This window comes from Emiliania huxleyi, assembly GCF_000372725.1.
Source record: "Emiliania huxleyi CCMP1516 unplaced genomic scaffold EMIHUscaffold_5, whole genome shotgun sequence".
Taxonomy (NCBI): domain Eukaryota; phylum Haptophyta; order Isochrysidales; family Noelaerhabdaceae; genus Emiliania; species Emiliania huxleyi.
Window position 1 is genome coordinate 655,419 of NW_005198244.1, and position 25,564 is coordinate 680,982.

The window sequence follows — 25,564 nt, forward strand, 5'->3', positions numbered from 1 at the left end:
AGGGGGGGGGTGTCGGGCGAAAGGCCCTCCACAAAAAATTTTTTTTAAGAGCTTTTTTTCCAGGGGGGTGAGGACCCCCCCGCCCCCCCCCCCCCTTTTCCCCTGGGCCCATTCCCTGCCCTCTTTGGGCACACATTCCGTAAGAGCCCCCTCCCCTTTTGCCCAGGGCAGGAATTTTGACAATTAACCAGCTGACGGGTGGGTAATACGTCTACGAGTTGCTATGACTGCCGTTTTCGCCCATTTGAGCCCCCCCCCCCCCTCCCCCCCCCCTCCCGCTCCCTGCCTCAATGCCCCCTCCCCCCCCCAACCCCCCTCCCCCCTCCCCGCCCTCCTCGTCTTCTCCTCCCCTCCAGTCCCAGCTCCACCCATTCCTCTCCCGCTATCTCCTGCAGGTGCAGGGGTGCAACTAAATGTAAGTAGATGGGCCTGCCCATCCCGGAGTGGTTCGACTCCACACAAACCCGAGACGGTGATGGGAGGCGTCGTGTGGTGATCTCAGGCCCAGTGAGGTAGTGCGCCTGACTACCCCGGATCCTGCTGAACAAGTTCCTCTTGTAGTTCAATCGTCCCTTCGCGGCAGAGTTTTACCGGCATCGAGAGCCCAGCACATCGCGTCCGCCCTGTTGACTCGGGCGCGGTCGACCCAGCCACATGAGTTTGATAACCTCTGCCACAACCGGGAGCGGCCAGGGCTTCATAGACTCGGTCGAGAGACCCCAGATTGGCATCCATGCCTCTCTGGACAGGGTGGCCCGCCACAAGGACCCCAGGAATTGCGACTCGCCGCTTTCCTCCCGCTGTGATTCTGTGTGAGCTCTGTGTCTTGATTTGCCAACAATATACCTAGATACTACTATGGTTTACCAACTGCGAGTACAGTGCAGAGAAGAAATGCGCCGGGCCGGCGTCGGCGCGTACACGTATATATATATATGCGCAGGCGCTCTCTCGGACCCGGTCCTCGAGGCCTGCACGCGCCGCTCCGCGTCGCACGGATCTCCGCCTCGTCCGTCTCCTACGTCTCGGATCCGTTTGCTCTCGGGCCGACGCTCGCGCTGACGGCGAGCGGTAGCGGTAGCGGCAGCGGCAGTGGTAGCTGTAGCCGTAGCGCCGCCACCCCACACACAGCAACCGTCATGTTAACAGCACGAGTTTACAACCAGCGCTTCTCCGCCAGGTCCTCCTCGCCGCACAGCTGCGCGAGCGGCGGCCTCGCGGCTGGCTCGCGCCCGGGCTGCTGGAGGTGCGTCCCAGCCTCGTCGCCGGCGCCGGCCGCGGCTGCTTTGCGGCGACTGCGCTGCCCTCCGGCACGGTTCTGGGAGCGTACCCTGGCCGCTTGCGATCGGCAGCCGAGTACGCAACGAAGCTGCGCGTCGTCGGGCCGCACGTGGCCGAGTATTGCTGGCGGATCGGCGACGTCGCGGCTCTCGACCCGACCGACGGGGAGGGGCGGCTGTACGAGGCGCGTGGCACTCTCACACACCAGGGCTCTCCACTTCTCTCTGCCCCCTCTGCCCAGCACAGCATGGATGCCCTGTCTGTGCGGTGGCAGGCACCCGGAGTGCCTCTGATCGAAGGCATGCCAGAGAGCCTGCGGACCGGCGCGATGGCGAACTGGTGCGAGCTTCGCCCCACAACGAGGTGCGGTCGGCGTCGCCGTCACAGGCGTTCATGCTGTGCCCAGGTGCACGCCAACCACGCTCGCCCTCCTCAACGAGCCGGGCCCGGGCGGGGACGTGAACGTCGGCGTCGCAGTCGAGGGGGCGGACGTCGTCTTCTCGGCGGAGAGGGACGTACGCCGCGGCGAGGAGCTGTACCTCGACTACGGGCAGGACTACGACCGCAGCGGCTATGGCGGCGGCGCCTGACTGAGGTGTCAGACACTGCCCAAATGACGACTCGAGAAATGCCGTACCCACTAGTCGGTTACCCTCTGCCGCCTCTGCCCGCCGCAGCAGCACCTGCTGGCGCTGCTTGGGCCTCAACCGGGTCGACACCTGAGAGGCACCGCGAGGCAGGGGAGCTCTTCGTGGATCACCCCCGAGCGTCCCCACCCCTCGCCGTATTTTTGCCACCCCTGCAGCAGGGCGCACAGCGGGCGAGCAGGGCTGGACACACTCACCGACCGACTCAGCAGCTGAGCCGCTCATCGTGCTGCGGCAAAAATACACCGTCGGGCGGAAATGCTCGGGGTGGATCCACGAAGAGCAGCGAGATCCTCGGAGCGACGGTGCACAGCGCGGGGAGAGCACAGGCAGCCGCAAAAGCGAGCAGCTGAAGCCTCGAGCAAGGGCACTCCGAGTGTTTATTCACACCGAGCTTTTTTCTCTTTCCGGTGCTCTGGGAGTGCTAGACGGTTACACAAGCGGACAAGGCGGTCACTTAAACACTCAGGCGGTCAGGCTACGGTGCTGTGTTCACTCGCTCGAAAAATGTGTGCCTGAAAGGGTTAAAAGCACAGTGCGACGTGGGCGGCGCGCCCGCGCACGCGCGCTGACCGCTGTTTTCGTGCATGCGAGCCATCTCCACCCTCTTTTCGCTGCAACAACCGAGACGTAGGGAACCACTCATGCGCCCGACGACAAAAACTCACGAGTGACCGATTGCGTGACAGTGTACGCTGCGTTGCGGCCCCTGCTCTCACAGCTCCCCCTCCTCCGCCGCGCCCCTGCCGCCCTCCTCCTCCTCTGCGTCCTCCTCTGGCGCGGCCGTCGCCGGCTCCGGCGCCGCCGTCGCCGGCTCCGGGGGCGGGTCGAGCTCTGGCGGCTCGAGCCGCGCCGTGGCCGTGCCGCTCGGCGCGACGCCCTGGAAGGACGGGAGGTCCTCCAGCTCGGCGGTCGCCTCGTCGAGCAGCGAGGTGCAGTCGATGGCCACCCACCCGTCCCCCGATGCGGTGGTGCGCGTGCCCGTCGCCTCGTCGAGCGCCTCGGCGAGATAGGCACATTGCATCTGCCGCTGGATGAAGCGGTCCTCGTCGCGCAGCGCCTCCCACTCCCAGTACGGCACCGAGAGCAGCGTCCACCCAAAGTGGCGCAGCTGACGCCGCTTGAGCACCGTCGAGCCGGTCGGCCTTCGGTCGGTCCGGAAGTGCGACGGGCCGTCCACTTCGATGCCGACCCGCACGCCGCCCCACTCCGTGGCCACGTCGATCGAGTAGCCTTCGGGGATGCGAACCTCCTCCTGCGACGGCAATCCGAGCGAGCCGAGCGCGTAGCAGACGTGCCGCTGCATCCGGCTCGGGTGCACTTGCGCCGACGCGAACGCGGCGCGGGAGCGCCTCTCCAGCTGTGGCGGCAGCGGCGGCCACTCGCAGCCCGTCTCTGCCCGCCACAAGCTCCACTGGTGCAGCTGGTTCAGCTGCTTGTCGTTCCACTCCACCCGATCGCACATCTCTGCGAACCTCGCGCCAGGCCCAAAACACTCGTCGCTGCGCACGTCGGCCACGGCAAACGCCCAAGCGGTGTTGGCGAGCTCCTGCGAGTTGAAAGTGTGCAGCCGCGGGCCAGACTCGCAGCCGAGCGCCGCCACGAAGCCCGCGTCCTCATGCGCCGCGCTCGCGTACGCCCACGCGAGGTTGGCGAGGCCCTGGCACGAGAAGTCGCCTATTCGCGGAGAAACACCTTGCGAGACTCGTCTCCATCGTCAGTCGGGCCGAGACACGCGAGGTCGCCGAGGCGTCGCGTCGCGAGCCGCGCGATGGCGTCGAACAGCGGCGCGTCCACCACGCCCGCCGTGGCGTACGCCCACGCCGTGATGGCCAGCTCCTTGGCGCGAAGCGCGTCCAGTCGCGAGAGGAGCTCCGACGAGAGCGGGCCGAAGAGCGCCCTCGCGTGCCCCGCCGTGGCAAAGGCCCACGCGACGTTGGCCAGCCCTTGGCCGGTGAACTCGCGGAGCTTGGGCAGGATGGCGACATGCAGCGCCTCGAAGACGGGGGCGGGCGCGCCGCCGACGCTGGCGAAGGCCCAGGCGAGGTTGGCGAGCCCCTGGGCGTTGAACTGCTCAGCGCGAACCTCGACTGCAGAGGCGAGGGCGGCGAAGAAAGCGGAGGTGGCAGAGGCCGAGCTGTCAGCGCTCCCCTCCTCCGCCTCTGCCGCCCCCTCCGCCTCCCCCCCCCGCTCGCCCACTTTCGCGTTGGCGTCCCCCGCTGTCGCCGCCGCGCCGGCCCCCGTGCCGCCGCCGCCGTCCGCCTTCAGCGTCGCGAGGGCCCACGCGAGGTTGGCGAGGCCCTGCTGCGAGAACTCGGGCATCCGCCGTACCGCCTCGCGCGCCGCAGCCTCGATCAGCAGCGGGTGGGCCACGCCCGCCGTGGCGAAAGCCCAGACCAAGTTCGCAACCTCCTGCGGCTTGAAGCTCGCCAACCGCGGCAGCGCGGTGTCGCCGAGCGCGGCAAAGAGCTCCGGCGCAGAGACGCCCGACGTGGCGAACGCCCAGCCCATGTTTGCGAGCTCCTGCGAACTGAGCTCGTCCAGCCGACGCGGCACCTCCGCCGCCAGCGCCTCAAAGAGCGCCTCGTCGGCGCACCCCGCCTTGGCGAACGCCCACGCCGTGTTTGCGAGGCCCTGCCCCTGGAAGCCATGCAGCCGGCCCTTTGCCTACCATCATTGCTTCCGCTGCTACAACCACTCCTGTTCCTGACCAGGACTACGCCGCCGGCCCTTTGCCTCCGCGGCGACGGCGGCGAACAGTGCGGGCTCCTCGTGCCCCGCCGTGGCCAGGCCCCACACCAGGTTGGCGAGGCCCTGCGGCTGGAAGTGGTGCAGCCGCACCACCGCTGACGAGGAGAGCGCCGCGTACAGCTGCGGCGCCTCCGTGCCGCTCGAGGCGTACGCCCACGCGGCGATGGCGAGGCCCTGCGGCGAGCACGCCTGAAACAGAGAGACTCTGCCCTCAACAAGAGAAATTTGCGAGGAGGAGGCCCTGCGGCGCCGCTGCGTCTGCGCGCTGCTGCAGCCGCGAGGCGACGGCGGCGTAGAGGAGAGGCGCCTCGTGCCCCGCCGTTGCGTACGCCCACACGACGTTGACGAGCCCCTGCGTGTTGTTGAACTCGCCTGATTGCCACTCATCCTCCTCAACCAGTTACCGGTTGACGAAGCCGCTGCGTGGTTTTTACTCGCCGACGCGCGAAACGACAGCAGCAGCAACCTCGTCAAACAGCTCCGGCGACGGCAGCGCCGCCGTGGCGTACGCCCAGACCAAGTTCGACAGACCTAATCTCGACGTCTCCTCGACGTCACCTCGACGTCACCTCGGCTGTACCTGGCTGCATCTCGGCTGCATCTCAGCTACTTCTCGGCCCTGCGGCGAAAAGTCGGCGAGCTGGGGCCGCGACTGGGCGGCGATGATCTCGAAGAGGGGCGCAACGCCGTGCCGCGCGGTCGCGAAGGACCACGCCAGGTTGGCCAGGTTCTGCGGCGTCAGCTGGCGCCGGTCGCACTGCGCACGCGCCGCGCCATCCAAGCTCCCCCAGAGCTGCAGCCACGCGGGCGACGAGGCGAGCAGCCGCGCACTGGCGAGGCCGTGGGCCGTGTTGACGAGGGAGCGCGCCTCCAGGTCGGGGAGCATCGCCAGCGTCCGCTCCCGCACCGGGGACAGCGCCGCGCCACGTGCGCGCAACCACGACTGCTCTGCGCGGGACGAGCGGACGAGCTTGCCGAGCCGGTTCCAAAACGCGGAGATATGCATGGCGTTGAAGTCGTCGCCGTGCTCCTCCCACAACCGCATGAGCTGCACGGTACGATTCGAGCGCACCAGCTCCATCGTGAGCTGCTTCGGCTCGAGCGCCGCTACAGCGACGGCAGTCGCCCGCACCGCGCCGCCGCTCCACGCGTGCGGCCGATGGGCGATCCACGCCGAACGATGGGCGGTCCACGCAAACGATGGGGCCAGCAGCAGGCTCGCCAGCGGCAAGCAGACGCACATGGCCAACCGAGTGCTGTACAGAAAGATTTTTTCGCGAATTGACAAGTGCTGGCGAGCGGGAGCCCGCCGTGCACCGCGCTGCGAGCCTGTCGTGTCCCTTGTCAGAAGCAGGAGAGCCCCACCTGTCCCCCTGATCGTCCTTCCAAAATCCTGCTCGTGCAGGTGGGGACCCTGTCCTCCTCCCCCATCCCTCGTTTGGGTTCTCTGTTTTCTTTCTTTCTTTTTGGCGAGCGGAGGGGCAGAGGGTACTTTTTCAGTCCGGAAAGCGAAGGCTAACCTCGGAATGTAACACCAGAATGGGTGTGCTGGCTCCTTCAGCTTCACAGCCATCTCTAAGGTGCAGTGCAGCCACATCCTTCCTTCAGCCCGATGGCTGCAATACACACACGGCAGCCATCCTTAGTAGACATGGCTGGAGACGCACTACCGCATAGCAGCGGCCCATAACATGTTATGGGTGTTATGGCTGTGGGGCCGGCCCCATAAGCATAACAGCCATAACATCCATGACATGTTATGGGCTGCCATGCCCAGAGAGCCATAAACACCATAACAATAACTGTGGGTCTGGGGTCAATTTTAACGAGATTTTAACAAACAGGTCAGCGCTGGCCGCACAGCGAAGAAAAAACTTAGGCACTCCCATTCTTAGCTCCCCGGCCCTGGATGTGAGGCTAATGACCGCACTCCAACGGTGCTCCAAGTGCTCCAAATGGAAGTGCAGAGCGACACTCCTTTCCTTAAATCCCTGTGTAATGGCGGCCTCTGTGCTGTTCTCCCATCCGCATCCCTCCGCACGCCGTGGATTCTTTCTTTTCGTGCCTCGCCGTCCTCGCAGGAGTCGCGCTTACTTAGGCGGCTCCCGTGGTGTACCTGTGTCAGTGCCAGTGCGCGCCAGTCCCGCGCGCCCAGTCTTGTGCGCGAGGGAGGACGGCACTTGGAGCACTTGGAGCACTTGGAGTACGGCAGTGGCACTTGGAGCACTTGGAGTGCAGTCGGCAACCTCACATCCAGGGCCGGGGAGCTAAGAAGCGCACCCAGCGAGCCGGATGATCGGCATCGGGCTACGGGCTAGAGAGCCCTGACCCCTAGCTAGGGGGGGTGCGCATTCGCAGGGAAAGGGCCGTAAAGTAAACACGGGTCTCCGAGGGTTGGCCCCGCGTACCGGGTTTCCCATTAACTGCAGGACGCCCCCTCTACTCGGAGCTAATGAACACCACACTGCACGCCTCACACCACCACTCCCCACTCACTCGCGCAGGCACTTGAGTAGACCCCCCGCATGAGGGCTCACCCCCCGTCCTCCCAGGGTTCCGACCCCCCTTGATTCGCTCTCTTGCTCGTCTCACGAGCGTCATGCGACGGCCGGTGTGGCCGTTTCCCTCGATGTTGGTGTCGCTTCCTTCGCTGCCGCCCTTCATCTTCGCCAGCTTTTCCCGGCTCCACCGACTCCGAGGGCGTCGACGGCTCGGCCGGGGTCTCCCCGGGCGAGGGCGGCGGCAGTGTGTCTCATCGCCACCCCTCCCCGGGAGGTCGGGCCGGCTCTCCCTGGTCGGCGAGTCGCGCCCGCATCCGCGGCCTCTCTATCGTTCTCGGCTCGCCCTCCCCCTCCGCCGGCTCCTCACTGAGCTCGGGGAGGCGCGGTCCCTCTTGTCGTAGATCACGGCGGTCCAGCCGCCGCCGCGACGGGTCTACCCCCGGTGGGTTCGCACGGCCCGACTCCACTCGCAGAGGCCGAGTCAGCTCGACTCTCACCTCCCTCGACAGTTGACTCCAGGCCTCACCCGGGGCCCTCCGGTCCCGGCCTTCCGGTCCGCCGGCTGACCCGCTGTCTCCCCACGGCACCACCCCCCCCTCGGACCCCTCCCCCGGGTACCTCAGCTTCCGACAGGGCGGCTCCGGGCTCCCCGGGCTCCGCGCGGGTCGGAGTGGTGACGGCCACGCCGGCGGCGGGGGTGGAGGCGGTGGCGGGGGTGGCGGGTACGGTGGCGGCCCTCGCGGCCGTGACGCCTGGTGTGGAGCCCCAGCGGCGACCCCTAGGTGTAGCCCCGGCTCGGGGTGCGCTCGCCTGTTGCGGCGGCTGCCCCCCCCTCGCCGCCAACCCGTCTCCTCGCCTCCTCTTCTCATGGACCACAGGGGCTGCACAACAAAAGCACACACACACTCCCTGTCCCTGCATGGCGTGGCACAGGCGCGTCCTCATCCCCTCCTCCGCTTCCCCTTCCACCCGCTCAGAGATCCGTTCCAGGACGGTGCGGAACAGCTCCTCCACCCCGCCCGCAAGGTCGCTCGCTAGCACGACGATCGGCGCCTCGTCCCACCGGGGTGTGCTTGCCTCCCCAGCAGGGGGACCCCGGGGGCTGTGCCTCCAGCTGGTTGTAGAGCAGCTCCATCAGCAGCGTCGCATTCTCCACGATGAGCACCTCCGGGTACCGCCCTCGCCACTGCCCCCTCGCGACGATCCGCGCGATCTGCCGCACTCTCGACTCTGGCTCGCGGGCGGTTTTGATGTAAATTCTTTCTTTTTTCTCCACCCTCTGCCGCGGTGCCGCCTTCTGAGGCGGGTTTTCCCTCTGACACGAGCCCTCTGATCTCCGGCGCGGGGCACGGGACTGGCGTTCACTGGCACGGAAAGAAGAACCGGCCACCCGGACTCCGCGCCCAGATGCAGAGTGTCGCAGACTGGCTCTGATTCGCATTACACGCCCACCGCCCCGCACCCGCTCTCGCCACCTCTCCCCTCGCCGGCCGCCGCCCCCACACCGCCTCCAGAGCCGCCCCCTCCTCCCTCCGGCTGCGCCGCAGCCGCCTCCTCCGAAGCCGCCGTCCGCGCGCAACTCTTTCGCCCGTACGAGCGCTCCTTGCGCAGCCTCTTCCGCTCCTATGTCGTCAAGCAATCCATCCATCAACAGCCAAGTCGTGCGAGCGCTGCCTGCGCAGCCCCTTGCGCTCCTCGCGGAGGGCGCGCACCCTCTCGTAGTCCTCATTGGCGCTGCCGAGCGCCTCGCGCTCCGCGGCGCGCTGCGGCGAGTCGGGCAGCCAGATGTACCTGTTCACAGCCAGCCGCCCGCGCTCGCATTACTCACGACCAGCAGATGTGGCGTCGGGAAGCAGCGACGCGTACTCGATCCCCAGCCGCGCCGCGCTCGCCGCGCAGTCCGCCGACGCCATGCGCTCGTTGGGTGCAACCTGCTCACAGCTCTACCCCGTGGACCGCTCTTTGGATCTCGCCGGCCGACGGCCACCGCCCTTCGCTGGGGCTGACGATGCGAGCGACTCCGGCGGCGGCGAGGAGCTTGTAGCACGGCCCGCACGGCGTGCGAGTGACCTGCCTCATGAATGAGTCAGCTCAGTCGCTGAGTGAGCAGCACGTCCCGCGCGAGAGCGACTTCACGTAGATGGACAGGCCGGCGGTGCCTGGGCCAACAAGCCATTCATCACGTCACTGGGATCACAAGTCACAATCTCGTACGGACAACCTCTCGGACAATCTCGGGCGATCTCTGACCATCTAGGGTGGTCTCGCACCGATGCCGCGCCGCGCGCACTCGCTGACGGCGAGCGCTTCTGCGTGGCAGTCCGAGCGGTGCGCGCCTGAGGCACAGGCGGACAGCACATCGTGAAGACGGGTCGGAAAGCCGCGGGCGGAGCGTTGGAGCTGTGGGCGCCAAACAGCGGCGCGTTGGTGGCGCACAGCACCACCGACGGGCAGAGCGGCGGCGCGGGTGACGCCTCCGCGCCGTCGGCAGCAGCCTGCGGCGCGCCGGGCGGACACGGCGGGCAAACGGTGCCTGCCGCTCCCGCCACCGAGTTGACTGGGTCTCGGGCGAGCGCGGCCGCGGTCTCGCCGCCGCGGCCGTTCGGCACGCCGCGCGCGAGGACGCAGCCCATGTGGCCGTCCTTGCACGTCGAGTTGCGAGCGACGAGGTAAGCGAGGTCGAGCAGGTTGGCGTCGACCGAACGCTCGGAGCTCCACGACCAGCCGTATAGGTTGAGCGCACTCAGGTCTGGCGGCCTTTCCCACGTCTGATGAGCGGCGCCGGCCGTCGAGGCACCGTCAGAAGGCTCGTCCATACTCCTCCTTCTTGTGGGGGGCCGGGGCCGGGGGGGGGCCTTGTAAAATAGGGGAGGGGGAGGCCGTCCCGTTTGCTGTTTGAAACGCCTGTTGCGCTGCGCGCGCGCTGCCGCGCGGGGCTCTGTCTCACTCACGTGCCGCAAGATGTGTCACACACGGCGGCTTCTGCCACCTCTCGATTGGTTCCATCTACTACGCACACCTACCGGGGAAGGGGCGCGTGGGAGCGGGGGCGGGGGCGGGGGCGGGGGTGGGGGCGGGGGCGCGCAGCGCGCGGCGCGCGCGCGCAACAGAGGGTAGGGTGGGGAAGACGGCGAGGAGGGGGCGGCGGCGGCGGCGGCGGCGGCGGCGGCGGCAGCGGCGCAGCGCGCGCGCGGCGTGCGCGACGGGGGGGCGGAGCAGCGACCGCTGGCGCGGTCGCTGCTCCGTCTGTGACAGACGCGCGCTCTGCCGCTGCAGAGCGCGCGCGTCAGGGCAAGGGGCATGCGTGGCGGCGCGGGACGCGTGGCGGCGGCGGCGAGCAGCCGAGCGCTCCGTGAGCGGTGAGGCGGCCGGGCGAGGGCGCGGCGGGTGACGGGTCAAGGGAGCAGCCCACACCCCGCGTCGCTTTTTGAGCGACGCCTGTGGTACGCCTGCGCAGGGGCCGCAGGGCGGTCAGTTGTGGGGCGAGGCGGTGCCGGCCGCGGGCCGGGTGCAAGGCGCCGGCCTCGGCGCCGCCTCGGCGCGCCGCACGGGCGCGGCGAGCCTCTGAGCGGGAGGCGAAGGTTTGCTGTGGTAGGTGGGAGGGAGGGAGGCGGTAGGTGGGGTGGTTTGACTTTGCGGCAGAGGCCGTCCCTAGCTGTGAACAGCAAAACGGGACAGTATTCTTGACAGTGGCCTCCGCTTAGATCTACACCACGATTCCACGACCCCACATCCCCTTCTTTTCTTTTCGACGAAACGCTAGGCCGTATTGGGACTCTCTCGAGCACGCTCTCACTCGGTCTCGTGCTTCGTTCGTTGTGAAACGGGCGGGATGATCGAGAGGTCGTCTCTCGCCTTTCCGCTTTCTGAGAGAGAGAGATTTTAGAAAACCAACAAGAAATCACGGCGCGCACAGTGATTTGGGCTCGGCAGCTTGTCAGCCCTCAGCCGAAGCTGGGGCCGGTCCCGTAGCCGAGAGAGCCCGCGCCGATGAGTTCGACGCGGTCGGGGGGGCCTGCGGACGGAGAGGCCAGCGAGGTGGCGATCGCTGTACTTCATGGCGCCCTCAAAGTGGGGCTGGCTGACAAGCCAGAGGTCGATAACGACCCATAGGATGCCACAATGCCTGGAGGAGGGAGGCGAGGCCAGAGGCAGGCTCAGCTGCTCTCGGGTGATCTCGCTTTGGTGGCCAAAGGACCCGATGGTCCTGTCACATTCGCGTTCAGAGTCGTGGGGGTAGAAGAATTCGAGTAGAAATCGAGTCAAACGGGACAAGGCAAAACACAGTTGCACAGATACATGCCGGCGGCGCGACTCCCCCCCGCAGATCGCCCTCAGTGGGGGAGACCGCGACACCGGTGACGGAGCGCAGTTGGGAGTGTCTTTGGCTCACGCCAGGGCGCTCGTTGCTCCTCCGTCTCTTTGTATCTTCCATACTGCGTTTATCAGAAGACGTATGGTTCTTGCACTTGTGCAAGATTGGGCGTCTTCTGCAGCAGTCCCTTTGATGGGAGGCCCCAGGGTGGGGGCCACCTCGAACCCCCGGCCAGGGATTCGAGCGGAGGGTGCCCCGGAATCATCTATCCGTTGGGCCCCGGTACATTCATTAGAACTGATCACTTTGCGCAGCAGCCGTCCCTTCGCCGACTGGACGGCAGTGCGCTGCGTTGTCGCTCTGTCGTGCACGCTCTCGTGCCTCGTTGTTGTGACCCACCCTGTCCCACCCGTGTGTGATCAGTGTCTACGGAGGGGAGTGTCTTTGGCTCACGCCAGGGCGCTCGTTGCTCCTCCGTCTCTTTGTATCTTCCATACTGCGTTTATCAGAAGACCGTGTCCGTGAAGAACAGCCAGGCTCGGTCGTCACTGAAATCTGAATGCTGGATACTGAGGCCGCGAGCTATGCAGGTGATCAATTGTGCAGCAGGGCAAGCAGCGCCGACTGTCGCAAGGCGTGATAGATGGCGCGCACGCGCGAATTCTTTTACGATGGAGGGCGGCCCTCCTTTCCCTGCTTCGAGAAGATCGCCAGCGAGATCGCCACCAGCGTCGAGATTGCCTGCCAGCACCGCCGAGGCCAGATTTTGGGCCTCGCACACAGAGTACCATGATAGGACCAGTACTGCTCGAGCAATGCGGGAGCGGGCGATGCAGCAGGCCGTGGAGTGGTCAGAGCGGCGGCGCAGCCCGCAGGCCGACCGCGCGAGCCGAGCGAGCCGAGAGCGGCTGACGCGCTACCCAGGGCGTGCGGGTGGCGGCGTGATCCGAGGCGCGGCGGCGCCACCCAGCTCAGCCGAGCCCGCCACCGCTGCCACCGCCGGCGCTGCCACCACCGCCGGCGCTGCTGCGACACGTCGGCTCTACTCTCCCTTTGCTACAGCGGCGCGGCTGCAGCGTTCGCCGCCGCCGCCACGGCTTAATCAGGCGTGGCTCGCCGCACCCACCGCCTATTGGGAGGCCGGCGACGCGCTGCACCACAGAGAGACGGCCCACTGGCTCAGCCATGAGAGCAGCGAATCGCAGAGGCGGCTGCAGTCGCTCGTGCAGGAGCAACGCGATCGCGCCGGCTGGAGGCTCGAGGCGGCCATCGGGACCGACGTGCGTGACGCGCAGCCGGGCGCGGTGGCAATGGCGCGCAGTGAGGTGGCGACCAGCACTGAGGAGGACCCCAGTAGAGAGCTGGCCGCCGCTCGCGCCGCCGCCGCCGCCGCCGAGGTGCGAGCGAGCGCCGCAGAGAGGGAGGCCGCGGCGGCGGAGCGGGAGGCGGCGGCGGCGGCGGCGGCCGTGACGGAGATCGCAGCTGAGCGCGCCGCGGCTCACGCGGTCGTCGAGGCTCTGCGCGCAGAAGCCGAGGCTGCGCACGCGACTGCCGCCGCCGAAACCTTCAGCAAGGCGGAGGCCGAGCGGCTGGCGGGCCTGCTCGAGGCTGCTGCAGCCAAGGCGGCGGCGGTGCGGGAGGATGAGGCGGCCATCGCAACGGCACGCGCGGCAGAGGCGCTTGCTCATGCGGTGGACGCTGCCAAGGCGGAGGCGGCGGCGGAGCGCAGCGAGGCGGTGGAGGCGGCGGTGGAGGCGGCCAAGGCGGAGGCGGCTGTGCAGCGGCAGGCGGCAGCGGACGCGGCGAGAGCGGAAGCGGCGGCAGAGCGAGAGGCTGCGGTGGAGGCGGCGAGGGCGGAGGCGGCAGAGACAGCAGCGGCTTCGGAGGCGGTGGCGGGGCAGCGGCGGGCGGCGTCGGCGCTTGCGCTGCAGGGGGAGCTGGCGGAGGCGGTGGCTGCACTGCAGGCCCAGCTGGCGGAGGCGACGGCGGAGCAGGAGGCGGCGGTGGAGGCGGCGGTGGAGGCGGCGAGGACGGAGGCGGCGGCAGAGCAGCAGGCGGCCGCGGCGGCGGCTGCAGAAGCGGCGAGGGCCGAGGCGGCAGCGCAGTGGGAGACGGCGGCGGAGCTGGCGAGGAGAGAGGCGGCGGCGAACAGCGCGGCAGCCGTTCGAGCGGCCAAGGAGGAGGCGGCGGCAGAGCGGCAGGCGGCCGTGGCGGCGGCGGCAGTGGTCGCAAGGGCGGAGGAGGCGGCGGAGTGGGTAGACGCCGTGGAGGCGGCGGTGGAGGTGGCAAAGGCGGAGGCGGCAGAGGAGCAGAAGGCGGCGGTCGAGGCGGTGAGGGCGGAGGCGGCGGCGGAGCGGGAAGCAGCGGTGGAATGTGCGAGGTCAGAGGTAGCAGCAGAGTGGGCGGCGGCGGTGGAGGCCGCATCGGAGGTGGCCAAAGCAGAGGCGGCGGTGGAATTGGGAGCGGCGGCGGAGGCAGCGAGGGCGGAGGCTGCAGAGGCGCGGGAAGCAGCAGTGGAGGCGGTGGCAGGACAGCGGCGCGCGGCATCGGCGGCTTTTGGCGCTTGGCGGCATGCTTGCATCGAGGCGAGAGCGGCGGAGGCGGCGCGGGCACAGTCGGCGTCGCTGCAAGCCGCCGCCGCGAAGTACGAGGAGGCGGTGGCGATTGCGGCGACGGCAGAGCGGCGGCGATTCGAGGAGGTGGCGGAGGCGGAGGCCGCGCATGCTATCTCGCTTGAGGCCGCGTTGTCTTCGCAGAAGCTGTCGATGGAGGCGGCTGTGCGGGCGCGTGGCGAGTCCGTGGCTCGCGTGGCCGCGGCGCGTCTCTCAGGCCGCGCGTGCGCGGCCGCGTTCGGCGCATGGCGTGTGGCGGCGGCCGAGTCGCGGCTCGCGGCTCAGGAGGATGCCGCCGTGCAGCGGGTCGAGGCGGCGCGAGACGCGGCGCTCCGCAAGCTGGAGGCGGAGCACGAGGTTGCGGTGGCGAGGCGGGAGGAGCGGCTGGCGGAGCGGGGCGAGTTGCTGGCTCGCGTGGCGCTGTCGCGCCTTTCGGGACGGGCGGCATCGGCGGCCTTCAGCGCTTGGCGGCATGCTTGCATCGAGGCGAGAGCGGCGGAGGCGGCGCGGGCACAGTCGGCGTCGCTGCAAGCCGCCGCCGCGAAGTACGAGGAGGCGGTGGCGATTGCGGCGACGGCAGAGCGGCGGCGATTCGAGGAGGTGGCGGAGGCGGAGGCCGCGCATGCTATCTCGCTTGAGGCCGCGTTGTCTTCGCAGAAGCTGTCGATGGAGGCGGCTGTGCGGGCGCGTGGCGAGTCCGTGGCTCGCGTGGCCGCGGCGCGTCTCTCAGGCCGCGCGTGCGCGGCCGCGTTCGGCGCATGGCGTGTGGCGGCGGCCGAGTCGCGGCTCGCGGCTCAGGAGGATGCCGCCGTGCAGCGGGTCGAGGCGGCGCGAGACGCGGCGCTCCGCAAGCTCGAGGCGGAGCACGAGGTTGCGGTGGCGAGGCGGGAGGAGCGGCTGGCGGAGCGGGGCGAGTTGCTGGCTCGCGTGGCGCTGTCGCGCCTTTCGGGACGGGCGGCATCGGCGGCCTTCAGCGCTTGGCGGCATGCTTGCATCGAGGCGAGAGCGGCGGAGGCGGCGCGGGCACAGTCGGCGTCGCTGCAAGCCGCCGCCGCGAAGTACGAGGAGGCGGTGGCGATTGCGGCAACGGCAGAGCGGCGGCGATTCGAGGAGGTGGCGGAGGCGGAGGCCGCGCATGCTATCTCGCTTGAGGCCGCGTTGTCTTCGCAGAAGCTGTCGATGGAGGCGGCTGTGCGGGCGCGTGGCGAGTCCGTGGCTCGCGTGGCCGCGGCGCGTCTCTCAGGCCGCGCGTGCGCGGCCGCGTTCGGCGCATGGCGCGCTGCCACCGTGCGCGATCGCGCTGAAGCGGCCGAGCACCGTGCGGCCGAGGCCGCGGCTCGAGCCGCCGTTCTGGAAAGGAGGGTGGCCACTGTTGAGGCGAGGGCGTCGGAGGCAGCGCGTGCGGCGCAAGAGTCGGCGGCCGAGGCGCAGGCTGCGGCGCAGCTGGAGGCACAGCTATTGGTTGGGATGCGTGCGCTGCAGTCGAGCCTTCGCGAGGAGGAGGGCGCCTCGCGCCGCCTCCGCTTGAAGTTGGCACGCCTCACCTCGGACGTTGCGAGCGCAGTGGCTACGACAGAGGCAGCGGCGACAGAGACGGCCCGAAATATGCTCGACGACAAGGCCGCAGCTACCGAAAAGGTGTCGCAGGCGATGGGAGGGGTGCTGGCGGGGGAGGTGCAAGCGGCCGAGGCGGCAGCTGAGGCCGCAGTTGCTTCTGTCCACGTGGCGTTGGCACAGGGCGCCGCTCTCGCGGCGGTGGCGGAGGCAGCACAAGTGCAGAGCCAGTCGGCCCTGGCAGTAGCGGTGGAGGCGGCGAGGACGGAGGCGGCGGCAGAGCAGCAGGCGGCCGCGGCGGCGGCTGCAGAAGCGGCGAGGGCCGAGGCGGCAGCGCAGTGGGAGACGGCGGCGGAGCTGGCGAGGAGAGAGGCGGCGGCGAACAGCGCGGCAGCCGTTCGAGCGGCCAAGGAGGAGGCGGCGGCAGAGCGGCAGGCGGCCGTGGCGGCGGCGGCAGTGGTCGCAAGGGCGGAGGAGGCGGCGGAGTGGGTAGACGCCGTGGAGGCGGCGGTGGAGGTGGCAAAGGCGGAGGCGGCAGAGGAGCAGAAGGCGGCGGTTGAGGCGGTGAGGGCGGAGGCGGCGGCGGAGCGAGAGGCGGCGATTGAGACAGCGGCGGCAGAGCGCAAGACAGCCGCTGGTGAAGCAGCGGAGGCTGTCCGGGCGCAGGCTGCCGACGACAACGCTGCGGCGGCAGCGCGGGTCGCGCAGACTCCTCCTAGAGTTCGGTGCGAGAAGTGCCTTCACACCATTGGTTGTGAGCAGGTGGCCCGGCTCACCTCCGAGCTCGAGGCAGCGCGGCGTGAGGCGGCCGAGGCGGCTGCGGCGGGGACCGCCGCCGAGGCGATTGCGGCAGAGCGGGAGGAGGAGGCAAAGGCGGCTAAGGCGGAGCGCAGCGAGGCGGTGGAGGCGGCGGTGGAGGCGGCGGTGGAGGCGGCGGTGGAGGCGGCCAAGGCGGAGGCGGCTGTGCAGCGGCAGGCGGCAGCGGACGCGGCGAGAGCGGAAGCGGCGGCGGAGCGAGCGGCTGCGGTGGAGGCGGCGAGGGCGGAGGCGGCAGAGACAGCAGCGGCCTCGGAGGCGATGGCGGGGCAGCGGCGGGCGGCGTCGGCGCTTGCGCTGCAGGGGGAGTTGGCGGAGGCGGTGGCTGCACTGCAGGCCCAGCTGGCGGAGGCGACGGCGGAGCAGGAGGCGGCGGTGGAGGCGGCGGTGGAGGCGGCGAGGGCGGAGGCGATCGCACAGGCTGAGGTGGAGGGCGCATCTGCGGTCGCCGCAGCGTTGGAGGCAGCGCAGAGGGAGGCGAGGGCGCAGCTGGAGCAAGTGGCATGGGAGGCTCGCGTGGCAGCTCGCGTGGAGGCAGAGGAGGAATGGGAGGCTGCGGTCGACGCTGCGGCCTCGGCCGCCGCCTCCACAGCGCGTGCCTCCCGTGGCAGTGGCACCGAGGCGGTGGTGGCAGCGACGTCCGAGTTGAGGCGGCGCCTGAGCCTGAAGAGGGGCATGCCTCGGGGCGTGGACTCAGCCGTGGCGGCGGCGGTGGCGGCGGCAGCGGCGGAGCTGGAGGCGTCGGACAGCGCCTTGGAGGGGCTGTCTATGGACGAGCTGGCGCTGCAGTGGAGCCAAGCGTTGCAGGAGTGGGGGCAGGCGGCCGCAGCAGCCAAGCCGCCGATGGAGGGGGACAATGCGCGCCCCCCGCCGCAGTCGCCGCGACGGTGGGGCTGAGCCCTCCGAGAAGGGTTTGTACGTTAAGCCGTGTAGCTTTTGATAGGAGGCATGCAAGACATTGATAGAAAGGTCAGGCGCACTGGCACGTACACAGAGCGCCCGCGCTCGTCAGACGCAGAGAGCCTCCGCCACCACGCTCTCACCGTAGTGCGTCTAGACACTCTACACGTGACACAGATCACAGTCACCGGCAGTAGAAGTGCTTTGCGGACCGCAGCAAGAGCAGAGAGCGGCCGCGTCTCGGGAGAAATTGCGTCTGTCTGCATGCGCACAGCGCGAGCTGTGAGGGCGGTCACAGTGAGGGGCAAGCTCCAAGGCAGACCATGCGGCCATCTGCGCGCTGCTGCGACAAAAACATGCGTTGAAATGCGTCATCGCTGTTTCTTGGCAACGTTGACCCAACCCCGCCCAGGCTCACTGGGATCCTCCTTCGCGAGTACTGCTCCGGAGCAAAGCTGATGGGATGAGGGGCATGACCGGAGGCGTAGCGCGGCGCCTTGGGCTCCGTAGCGTGGCTGGCGATCGGAGTCTTGAGGGCACCAATCACTGAAACCGGCGAGGCCTGCGTCACCACGCTTCGTGAGTGTGGAGGCGCTCTCGAGCACATTCTCTGTGCACAGCGCCGGCCACAAAAGTAGTGAGGATAGTCAAAATCGCCCAGAATTTGAAGGATCACACAGAGATTTGATTGCGTATTACGGGATGCGTCTCTTGCGAGCGAGTTTGGGCTGTGCAAATCCCAAACTTGCCCTCAACAAGTACGCTCACCGCTCACCTACGCGCACTGGGTGGGCCTTGCACTTTGATTGCCGTGAGGCACGCGCTCCTGTCCGTCTCTAGACGTGGAGACGCGAGGGTCGCCCCCCCCCCCCCCACCTTGTGTGTGTGGAGAAGTTTACCTTACCCCTTACCTTAGGCTTAGCGGCCGGCCCCGGCGGCAAGGTTTTGGCGGGGGAAGTCCCCCATTCAGATCTTTAGTATTTTTGACGGATGACCGAATTGGAGAACCACCAGCCCGACGCGCACTACACTCTACAGTTAGGGCAAAAACGGGGTGATTGTGGTTGACTTGCAGGACAGCGAGGGCCTCACCGCGCTGATGTACGCCACCTTCACTTCCTCTCGTGGCTCTTCCGACGACTACAGCTGTCTAGCATTCAGCGCAGCCAGGCAGGGGGCGCGTGACGCAGCCCCGCCGCAGGAACGCAGCCCGTCAGCGAGTGGCAGAGGGCGGAGCGTCTTGCCGGAGGCTGCTGTATGAGACAGCCTGGGCAGCCAGAAAGGACGCGGCGAAGGGGAGGCCGCCGTACAGCATTTCAAAGGAGAGCATGCGCTCGTCGCCCGTCCGAGCACAGAGGACCAAGGCGACGCGAGTAAGGGCGGGCCCGCAAGCGAAGTATGCCGCTGAGGGCAGCTTGCGGGAGGAAGGGAGGGCGGCGGGCGGCAGCGCGCCGTAGGAGGCGCCGACCCCTGCACAGAGCGAGAGCAGGCCTAGCCTCCCTTCGATGAGTTTGTCCAGATCGCGGGTCAGCTCTGCGGGCGAGCTTACCAGAACGTGGATGAGACGCAGAGTCGGGACACCGACGAACATCATCGTGAGCGCACGCGCGACAATGCGAGGCGAGGCCTGTGCCAGGTTGGCAGCGGCAATCACTGCGAAGCCCGCAGCAGCAAAGGCGAAGGCTGGGAGGGTGTAGAGCTCGGCCACGAAGGCGGCGCACACCACCACCAGGGCGAGCGAGACCTGGATGGGTGCCAGCAAGCCCACGCGCAACGGCAACTGCCACGAGCGTTGCGCAAAGGGCAGCGGCGCCGGCGTGGCTGGCGGCGAGGGAGGGAGGGAGGCAGAGCAGTCGCGCCGCATGGCCGCTATGTCGCTCCGGGAGAAGATGCCCGCGAACATGCGCTCCCAGTCATCCTCGCTGCCAGAGGCCAGCTCAGGCGGTGCCTGGGAGGCGGAGCAGTCGCGCCGCATGGCCGCGATTCCTCCCCGGGAGAAGATGCCCGCGAACATGCGCTCCCAGTCGTCCTCGTTGCCAGAGGCCAGCTCAGGCGGTGCCTGGGCGGCGGAGTGAGCGCGCCACATGGCCAGAAGATCGCTCTGAGAGAGACAGCCCGCGAACATGCGCTCACAGTCGCCGTCCCCACTATAGGCTTCTGCCATCTCCGGCGGTGCTTGCGGGAGCGGCGGCGGCGCCTGCCCCACAGCCAGACACACCGCTCCGGTGGCGGTGCCTGTGTCCGCCAGCGCCACCAGCACATCTGGCCGAAGGGACGCCGAGCGGGGAGCCGATAGGGGCGCGGCCGTCACGGGCACCCCCGATGCCTCTGCCACCGCCGGCGCCGCTGCCTCTGTCGCCTCCGCCGAAGCTTCAGACTCCTCAGCCGCCCGCACCGCCTGCGCATAGGCCACCGCAGCCTCGACCGCAGTGTCAAAGTACCCCAAGTGAGAAACCTTTCCGCTTCGGCCAGTCGCGCGGCTCGACGCGCCTGTTCACGGCTGCAGTTGTGAAGAGACGCCGCTCACAGCGTCGTGGTGTGACCCGCACGACGCGCCGCCCATCGATGACGACCTGAGCTGGGCCTGGAAGGTTCCGTGCGCGTCCTCGTACACGCCCTTGTACCCGGTGGAGTTGGTGCGGGAGAGGTGGAGGCGCAGCCCCTCTGCCACTGCTAAGCGGCCCTCGGGGGGCTCCAGCGCTTCCCCGACAGCCCTCGCGTAGGCCACCGCCCCCTCGACCGCCGTGTCGAACCAGCCCAGCATGATGATGGCTCCGCGATGCGTGCGCTGCGCCCGGTGGCGGCGCGTGGTCGGCTCCCAGCTGATGCCCCGGTACCCGGTGGCGCTGGTGCTGGAGAGGTGCAAGCGCAAGCCCATCGCCACCGGGATCACAGCTGGGCGGGCCACCGTCGGCGGCGGCGCCGCCGTTGGCGGCTCGCGGGCACGCTTCCGATGCTGCATCGTTCCGGCAGATGTGGGGGGCAGATGTGTGTGGTTGGTGGTCACGACGAACGATCAAAGCCGGCGTCCGTTGGCCTGGCTCACGCGGTCCCCTACCTATATGCCCGGGGCGAAAAAGCGAGAGGGCAAAAGCTTGCGCGAGACACACAGCTTCGTTCCACAGTGGAAGTACCTCGCCAGCTCGGTTCCTACGCGCAAAGGCACCTGCCTGCCTGGACGGCGACCGACCGACTCTCTCTCTCTATCTTATCTATCTACCTATTTACCCCCCCCCCCCCCCCCTCGATCTGTGTATGTGTGGAGAGAGACGCACCACGCACCCGCTGAAAGCGAGGTCCTCTTAGTGCCAGTGCGCGCCAGTCCCGTGCCCAGTGAGCAGTGTTGTGCGAGGAAGTTTTGTTGTAAAATCCTCTCATAATTACACCAATAATAATAAGTCCAAACCAGGCGGATTTGACCACCCGGGTGGTCCAAGCCAATTCCCCCCTCCCCTCTGGCCCGCCGAGCCGCAGACGAAGCCGCCATCCTGCAAACCGCCGTGGGGGGCGCCACCGGGCAGCCGCAAGCTGAAGGCTGAAGTGCTGAACGCATGCAGCCAGAACATGGCGGAACGGGCGCTGCAGGCTCTGATAAAGGAGGCTCTGTGGGTGCGGATCTTGCATGTGGCCGTCAACGAGAGACGTGCGCAACAGTCACACAGTGCTCCCGCGTGCTCCGTGAAGCCGAAGGGTGAGAGTGACTGTGTGGACAGTGGCGAGGTGCGCTGGCACACGTTTCATGCGGTTTGTGAGATTCATGGACACCACGTGTGATGAACAAGAAGATAGGGCAGTGCAAAGAACGAATACACTGCGCACTGGTCGCTGCTCTGGCCGCAAGCTCGGTTGTTAGGACGGCAAGGGCGCGCACATGGGAGTTGGGAGTGCCTCGGTCTTGTCACGGTGGTGTTTTCTTTTTTGTCGTTATACGTGTACGTTGAGAGGTTTTTGAGCCGTGAGTGTGTTTGAGCATTGAGAGACAAGTGTTGTTGTATCTTGAAGGCACAGCGCACACCCTCCGCCACCCGCGCGCGGGCGCCGAACCTGTCGGAACTCTTAAAATCCCCTGCTACAACAGCAACAGGGATGTGCTTTTTACACGGGGCCGCCTCTTCCCACGACTGGGAGAAAGCACGTACGCCCCAACAGCCGCAAACGGGCGGCGGGCGAGGCCTGAACCGCACCCCGCACTCCTCCCTCGCGACGTCGTGTCGCTCCATGAAGCTCGGCCGCTATGGCCACTCGGCTCTGCACGCGCCGCCGGCAGCGCCTGCGCAACTAGCAGTCAGAGGAAGCCGCGGCACTTCTCGGAGCCGCACTTGCACGCGATTTTCGACATCTGGCCATCCACGCACCCCTGGTTGCGGCGGTAGCCGAGCTCCGTCCCCGACTCGATGTCCTCCTTCGCGTAGAAGCCGACGCGTTTGATCCGCCGGTCGCCGTATGGGTGGTCGAGGTAGCGGAGCTCCAGGTTGGGCGAGCAGGAGAAGTTGATGAAGGCGGCGACGTTGCGCATGGCGAAACCGTCGATGGCGGCATACGCCTCCGCGCCTCCCCGGCCCGAGGGGGTGAAGATGTAGGACGAGTTGATCTCAGCGCGCTCCTCCCGCGCCTTCATCTCGCTCTCCGAGATGAGCTCGCCGACATACTCGCAGACGAAGTCGCCGCGCTTGAGGGCTTTCAGCGTCTTCACGCCCCAGCCCTTGTCGGCGTACCGGGTCACGCAGAGGCGGACGGTGACGCCCTGCTGCGACGCGCGGTTCTCGCACTTCTTGGGGTGCTCGGCGCACGCACAGGCAATGGTGCACTCGCTCGCGCCGCAGCTGCACGGGTTCTTGAGGTCCATGCGGGAGCCCACGCGGCAACACGGGTGCTTGCCCCAGACCTCGCCCGGCGCGCGTGTCTTGCCGCAACCCCGGGCGGGGAGCTGGCTGCAGCCGTGGGTGCAGCCGCTGGGCAGCCGGAGGAACTGCGGCGGCATGTCGTATGGAGCGCTCTCGGTCATGTAGATAAACGGCGGCAGCGGCTGGTCGCCCTTGTACGTCACGGTCATCACCTTTCCGTCCACCTCCACGATCTGCTCCTCCGGATCGCGAAACTCGAACCGCGAGATGAAGGCGGGGTCGGAGACGGACTGGCCCGGCGGCGGCGTCTGTGCCGCCCACGCCTCCGCCGCCGCGGCGAGCTGCGCCTCCGCACCCGCCTCCGGAAGCGCCGTGCGCGACCACCAGAGGGCGACGAGCTGGCGCGTGCGCGCCGGCCACTCGCAGGCAAGGAGGTCGCGGCGCACCTCAGCCGCGGTGCGGGCGGCGGCGCTGGGCGTGGTGGGTGGGCCGCCCGCGCAGATCGACGCGTTGTAGAGGACGAGCGCCCGCTCGAAGGAGCCCTTGCGGTCGCTGAGGAGCGCGGCGGCGAGCGGCGAGCACGCGCAAATGTCGAGGCGCTCGAGGAAGCGGAGTCGTGCGCCGCGTCCCGTCTCCTCGCCGCACGCGCTGCACGGCTCGCAACCCTCGCTGCGGCCGCAGTGGCGGAGGAGACGCCGCGACGCGGCGGGGGCGGCCGGCGGGTGGACGAAGGCACTGCCATGCCCAGCGCCCGACGGCGTGGGCGGCGGCAGCACGGCGTGCAGCAGCAGCAGCAGCGGCTCCGAGTGGTTGACGCCCTTGAAGCGCTTCTTGAGGGTGGCGAGCCAGTGGAGGACCGACTCCTTCCCGCCCGGCGCCGCGTCGCCCGCTACGAGACCGGCGGCGTGCAGCTGCGGCACGAGGGGCGGGGGAGTCGGCCCATGTGGCCTTGGGGTGCGGGCGAGGTTTAAAGGGGCGAGCCTGCTCGAGCGACGGCGCGGGCTCGCGCAGCTTGGTCGCCACCGGGAGCAGCTGCCCCGCGCTGTCCTTAAGCGTCTTGAGCAGCGCGTCGTGCCACTCGCGCACGAGCGCTGCGCTCCACTCCACCGGCGGGGGAGTGCGCGCGTCGCGTGGCCGCTTCACGACGGTGTTGCTGCCGCCGGCCGCTTCGGCCGGCGCCTCGTCCCGCTGCCGCTTGTGGCCGCCCGCCAAAGCGGCCGACGCCTCGTCCCGCTGCCGCTTGTGGCCGCCCTCCGATGGGGTCGCTCCTCCGCCCGGAAGCTTGCTCGCCGGCGTCTTGACCGCAGGGTTGGCCAGCTGTGCGCTGCCGCGCCCGCCGCGCCCGCCGCGCCCGCCGCGCCCGCCGCGCCCGCCGCACCCGCCGCGGGCGGTGAGGGGGGCAGCCGTGGCCGCAGCGGGGTCGGCGGGCGTGGTGGAGCGCCCGGCCGGCGGCGGCTTCGGCGGGCTCGGCTCGCCGGCCAGCGCAGCCGAGAGGTCACGGATCGGGTACGGCCTCGCTGGCAGGGCGAGGAAGAACTCGTCGGCGGCGACGTCGAAGGCGTCGACGAGCAGGTCGATCGGCAGGTGGCCCTTGCCGTTGCGCCTTGGAGAGCCGCCCGCGGCGAGGAGCAGCCGCGCCACCTTCGCCGCGCGCGCCGCGAGGTTGTCCGTGAGGTCCTGGGACACGCACCAGTGGAGCGCCGTCCAGCCGTTGTTGTCGGTGGCGTCGACTTGCCCGCTCGGCGTGTGCTTGAGCAGCTGCTCCACCACCGCCGGGCTCGCGTGCTCCGCCGCCGTCATCAGGCACGTCCACCCCTTCTTCTTTTGCGCGCGCTGGAGCTCGGCAGCCGGCTGCGGCGAGAACGCCAGCAACTGCTCCGCAGCCTCTGCCGCAGCCGCGTGCTCGGCGTCGCCGTCCGGGTGCTCGAGATCGCCGAGCCGCTCGCACAGGAGAAAGAGCGGCGTCCGGCCCTTGCGGTCGATCGGCATCGCCGCCGCCGGCCCGCCTCCCAGCTCGAGGAGACGCCGCACCAGCGGCCAGGCCCCGGCGGCTACGGCGGCGTGCATGGGCGTGTCCTGGTACGGTTTGTCGCGCGAGCCCCACACCTTGGCGCCGTTGCCGATGGCTTCCGCCACCGCAGCATACGTCTTGCACTCGGGGCTGGCGAGCGCCGCGAGGTTGCGGCCGGCCTGCCCGAGCATGTCGCACAGGTACGTCGTTTGGGCCTCCTCCTGCCTCGACTGCTTCGACTGCTTCGCCTTGGCCGCTCGCGACGCCCCGTCCTGCCCGCCCGCCACCTCGGCCGCAAGCGACGCAGCCACTCCCGAGGAAGCTGCCGCCGCCTCCGCCTCGGCCGCCGCCTCGGCCGCCACCGCGGCCGCCACCTCGGCCGCCGCCGCGGGCTGTGCCCGGGGGGGGCACTCTGCAGGTTGTGCCGGCGCCGTCCCCCAGCCCGCAGAGTCCCCCACAAGCGCCGGAGGTGGTGCCAGCGCCTCGCGCGGCGTCGGCCCTGCGGACTGTGCGGGCGCCGCCGCCCCAGCCTCTGCCGGCGCCGCAGCCGGTGCTGCCGCAGGTGCCGCCGCCGCCGCCACCGCCGCCGCCGCCGCCGGTGCCCGCGTCGCAGCCGGTGTTGCAGGTGCCGCGGGCGGCGCCGGCTCTGCGGGTTGCGCGGGCGCCGTGTCGGCCGCTGCCGCCTCCGCGGCGTGCGCGTCCACAGCGTTCGCAGACCCAACGGGGGGGGCAGGGCAAGTCGCCGTGAGTGGCGGCGCAGGCGGCGCTTGCAGCGAACAGACGCGCGTGTCCCATGGCACAATCGCAGCCGTCCCATGCTTCATTTTGGTGAACTTGGAAGTGTGCTTTCTGCAGCGGCACGGCACGTGGAACTTGAACTTGACGCGGGCACCGGCGGTGGCGGCGGCGGCGGCGGCGGCGGACAGCTGCGGTGGAATCGTGATGCGCAGCTTCACAATGTGCGGCTGGTCTCCGGACTCTTTCTCCGTCGCCCGTTCGAGCCGTACCCGTCCGAGGTTGATGATCTCCTCGCAGGGCGTGCCAGTGGACGTCATCGGGGACGGCAACGCCTCAGCGGGGCGGCCGGGGCCTGCAACCAACTCAAGCCCTCGGGCGACACTAGCCATGGGGCGGGGCGGGGCGATGTTTTCCCTCAATAGGGAAAAAGAATTTCGAGCAAGACGGCACTAGCCGTCTTCTTTCTTTTCTTTTCGTTAGCCACACCAGGGGTTGTCTGGTTTATTTATTTATTAGGCACGGGACTGGCGCGCACTGGCACTAACACAGGTAATTTTAAGCGAAAAAGTTTTAACCCCCCTTCCCTCCTTTGGT

The 25,564-nt window shown here is 68.8% G+C and overlaps 5 protein-coding genes across 5 annotated transcripts; 2 read left to right on the forward strand and 3 right to left on the reverse strand.

Moving 5' to 3' along the window:
- Positions 1-290: 290 nt before the first annotated feature.
- On the forward strand, positions 291-1,871 carry EMIHUDRAFT_96318 (hypothetical protein; the record flags this gene model as incomplete). The annotated part of the gene is made up of 3 exons (XM_005766985.1): positions 291-395; positions 1,181-1,620; positions 1,688-1,871. 3 exons carry the CDS (start codon positions 291-293, stop codon positions 1,869-1,871), a joined length of 729 nt encoding a protein of 242 aa, XP_005767042.1.
- A 262-nt stretch (positions 1,872-2,133) lies between these two features.
- On the reverse strand, positions 2,134-5,922 carry EMIHUDRAFT_197070 (hypothetical protein; the record flags this gene model as incomplete). Its single annotated transcript, XM_005766986.1, has 5 exons — positions 2,134-2,157; positions 2,806-3,375; positions 3,624-4,018; positions 4,896-5,067; positions 5,365-5,922. 5 exons carry the CDS (start codon positions 5,920-5,922, stop codon positions 2,134-2,136), a joined length of 1,719 nt encoding a protein of 572 aa, XP_005767043.1.
- Positions 5,923-8,425: 2,503 nt separating this feature from the next.
- EMIHUDRAFT_432540 (hypothetical protein) lies at positions 8,426-10,004 on the reverse strand. The gene is made up of 7 exons (XM_005766987.1): positions 9,591-10,004; positions 9,451-9,516; positions 9,317-9,339; positions 9,188-9,250; positions 9,047-9,111; positions 8,875-8,971; positions 8,426-8,803 (listed from the first exon to the last, which is right to left on the reverse strand). The coding sequence occupies exons 1-7, from the start codon at positions 9,994-9,996 to the stop codon at positions 8,621-8,623; spliced, it is 903 nt and encodes a 300-aa protein (XP_005767044.1). The 5' UTR covers positions 9,997-10,004; the 3' UTR covers positions 8,426-8,620.
- Positions 10,005-12,310: 2,306 nt separating this feature from the next.
- On the forward strand, positions 12,311-17,374 carry EMIHUDRAFT_197073 (hypothetical protein; the record flags this gene model as incomplete). Its single annotated transcript, XM_005766988.1, has 7 exons — positions 12,311-12,428; positions 12,558-12,848; positions 13,023-13,186; positions 15,278-15,880; positions 16,268-16,360; positions 16,910-17,104; positions 17,237-17,374. The coding sequence occupies 7 exons, from the start codon at positions 12,311-12,313 to the stop codon at positions 17,372-17,374; spliced, it is 1,602 nt and encodes a 533-aa protein (XP_005767045.1).
- Positions 17,375-21,662: 4,288 nt separating this feature from the next.
- EMIHUDRAFT_61763 (hypothetical protein) lies at positions 21,663-22,223 on the reverse strand (the record flags this gene model as incomplete). The annotated part of the gene is made up of 1 exon (XM_005766989.1): positions 21,663-22,223. One exon carries the CDS (start codon positions 22,221-22,223, stop codon positions 21,663-21,665), a length of 561 nt encoding a protein of 186 aa, XP_005767046.1.
- Positions 22,224-25,564: the final 3,341 nt, after the last annotated feature.

Coding starts and splice junctions, on each gene's coding strand:
- EMIHUDRAFT_432540 (XM_005766987.1), bottom strand. CDS start 9,996: ATGGACGAGCCTTCTGACGGTGCCTCGACGGCCGGCGCCGCTCATCAG. Junction 9,517..9,590: donor CACCAACGCGCCGCTGTTTG/GCGCCCACAGCT, acceptor CCTGTGCCTCAG/GCGCGCACCGCTCGGACTGC. Junction 9,340..9,450: donor GTGCGCGCGGCGCGGCATCG/GTGCGAGACCAC, acceptor TTGTTGGCCCAG/GCACCGCCGGCCTGTCCATC.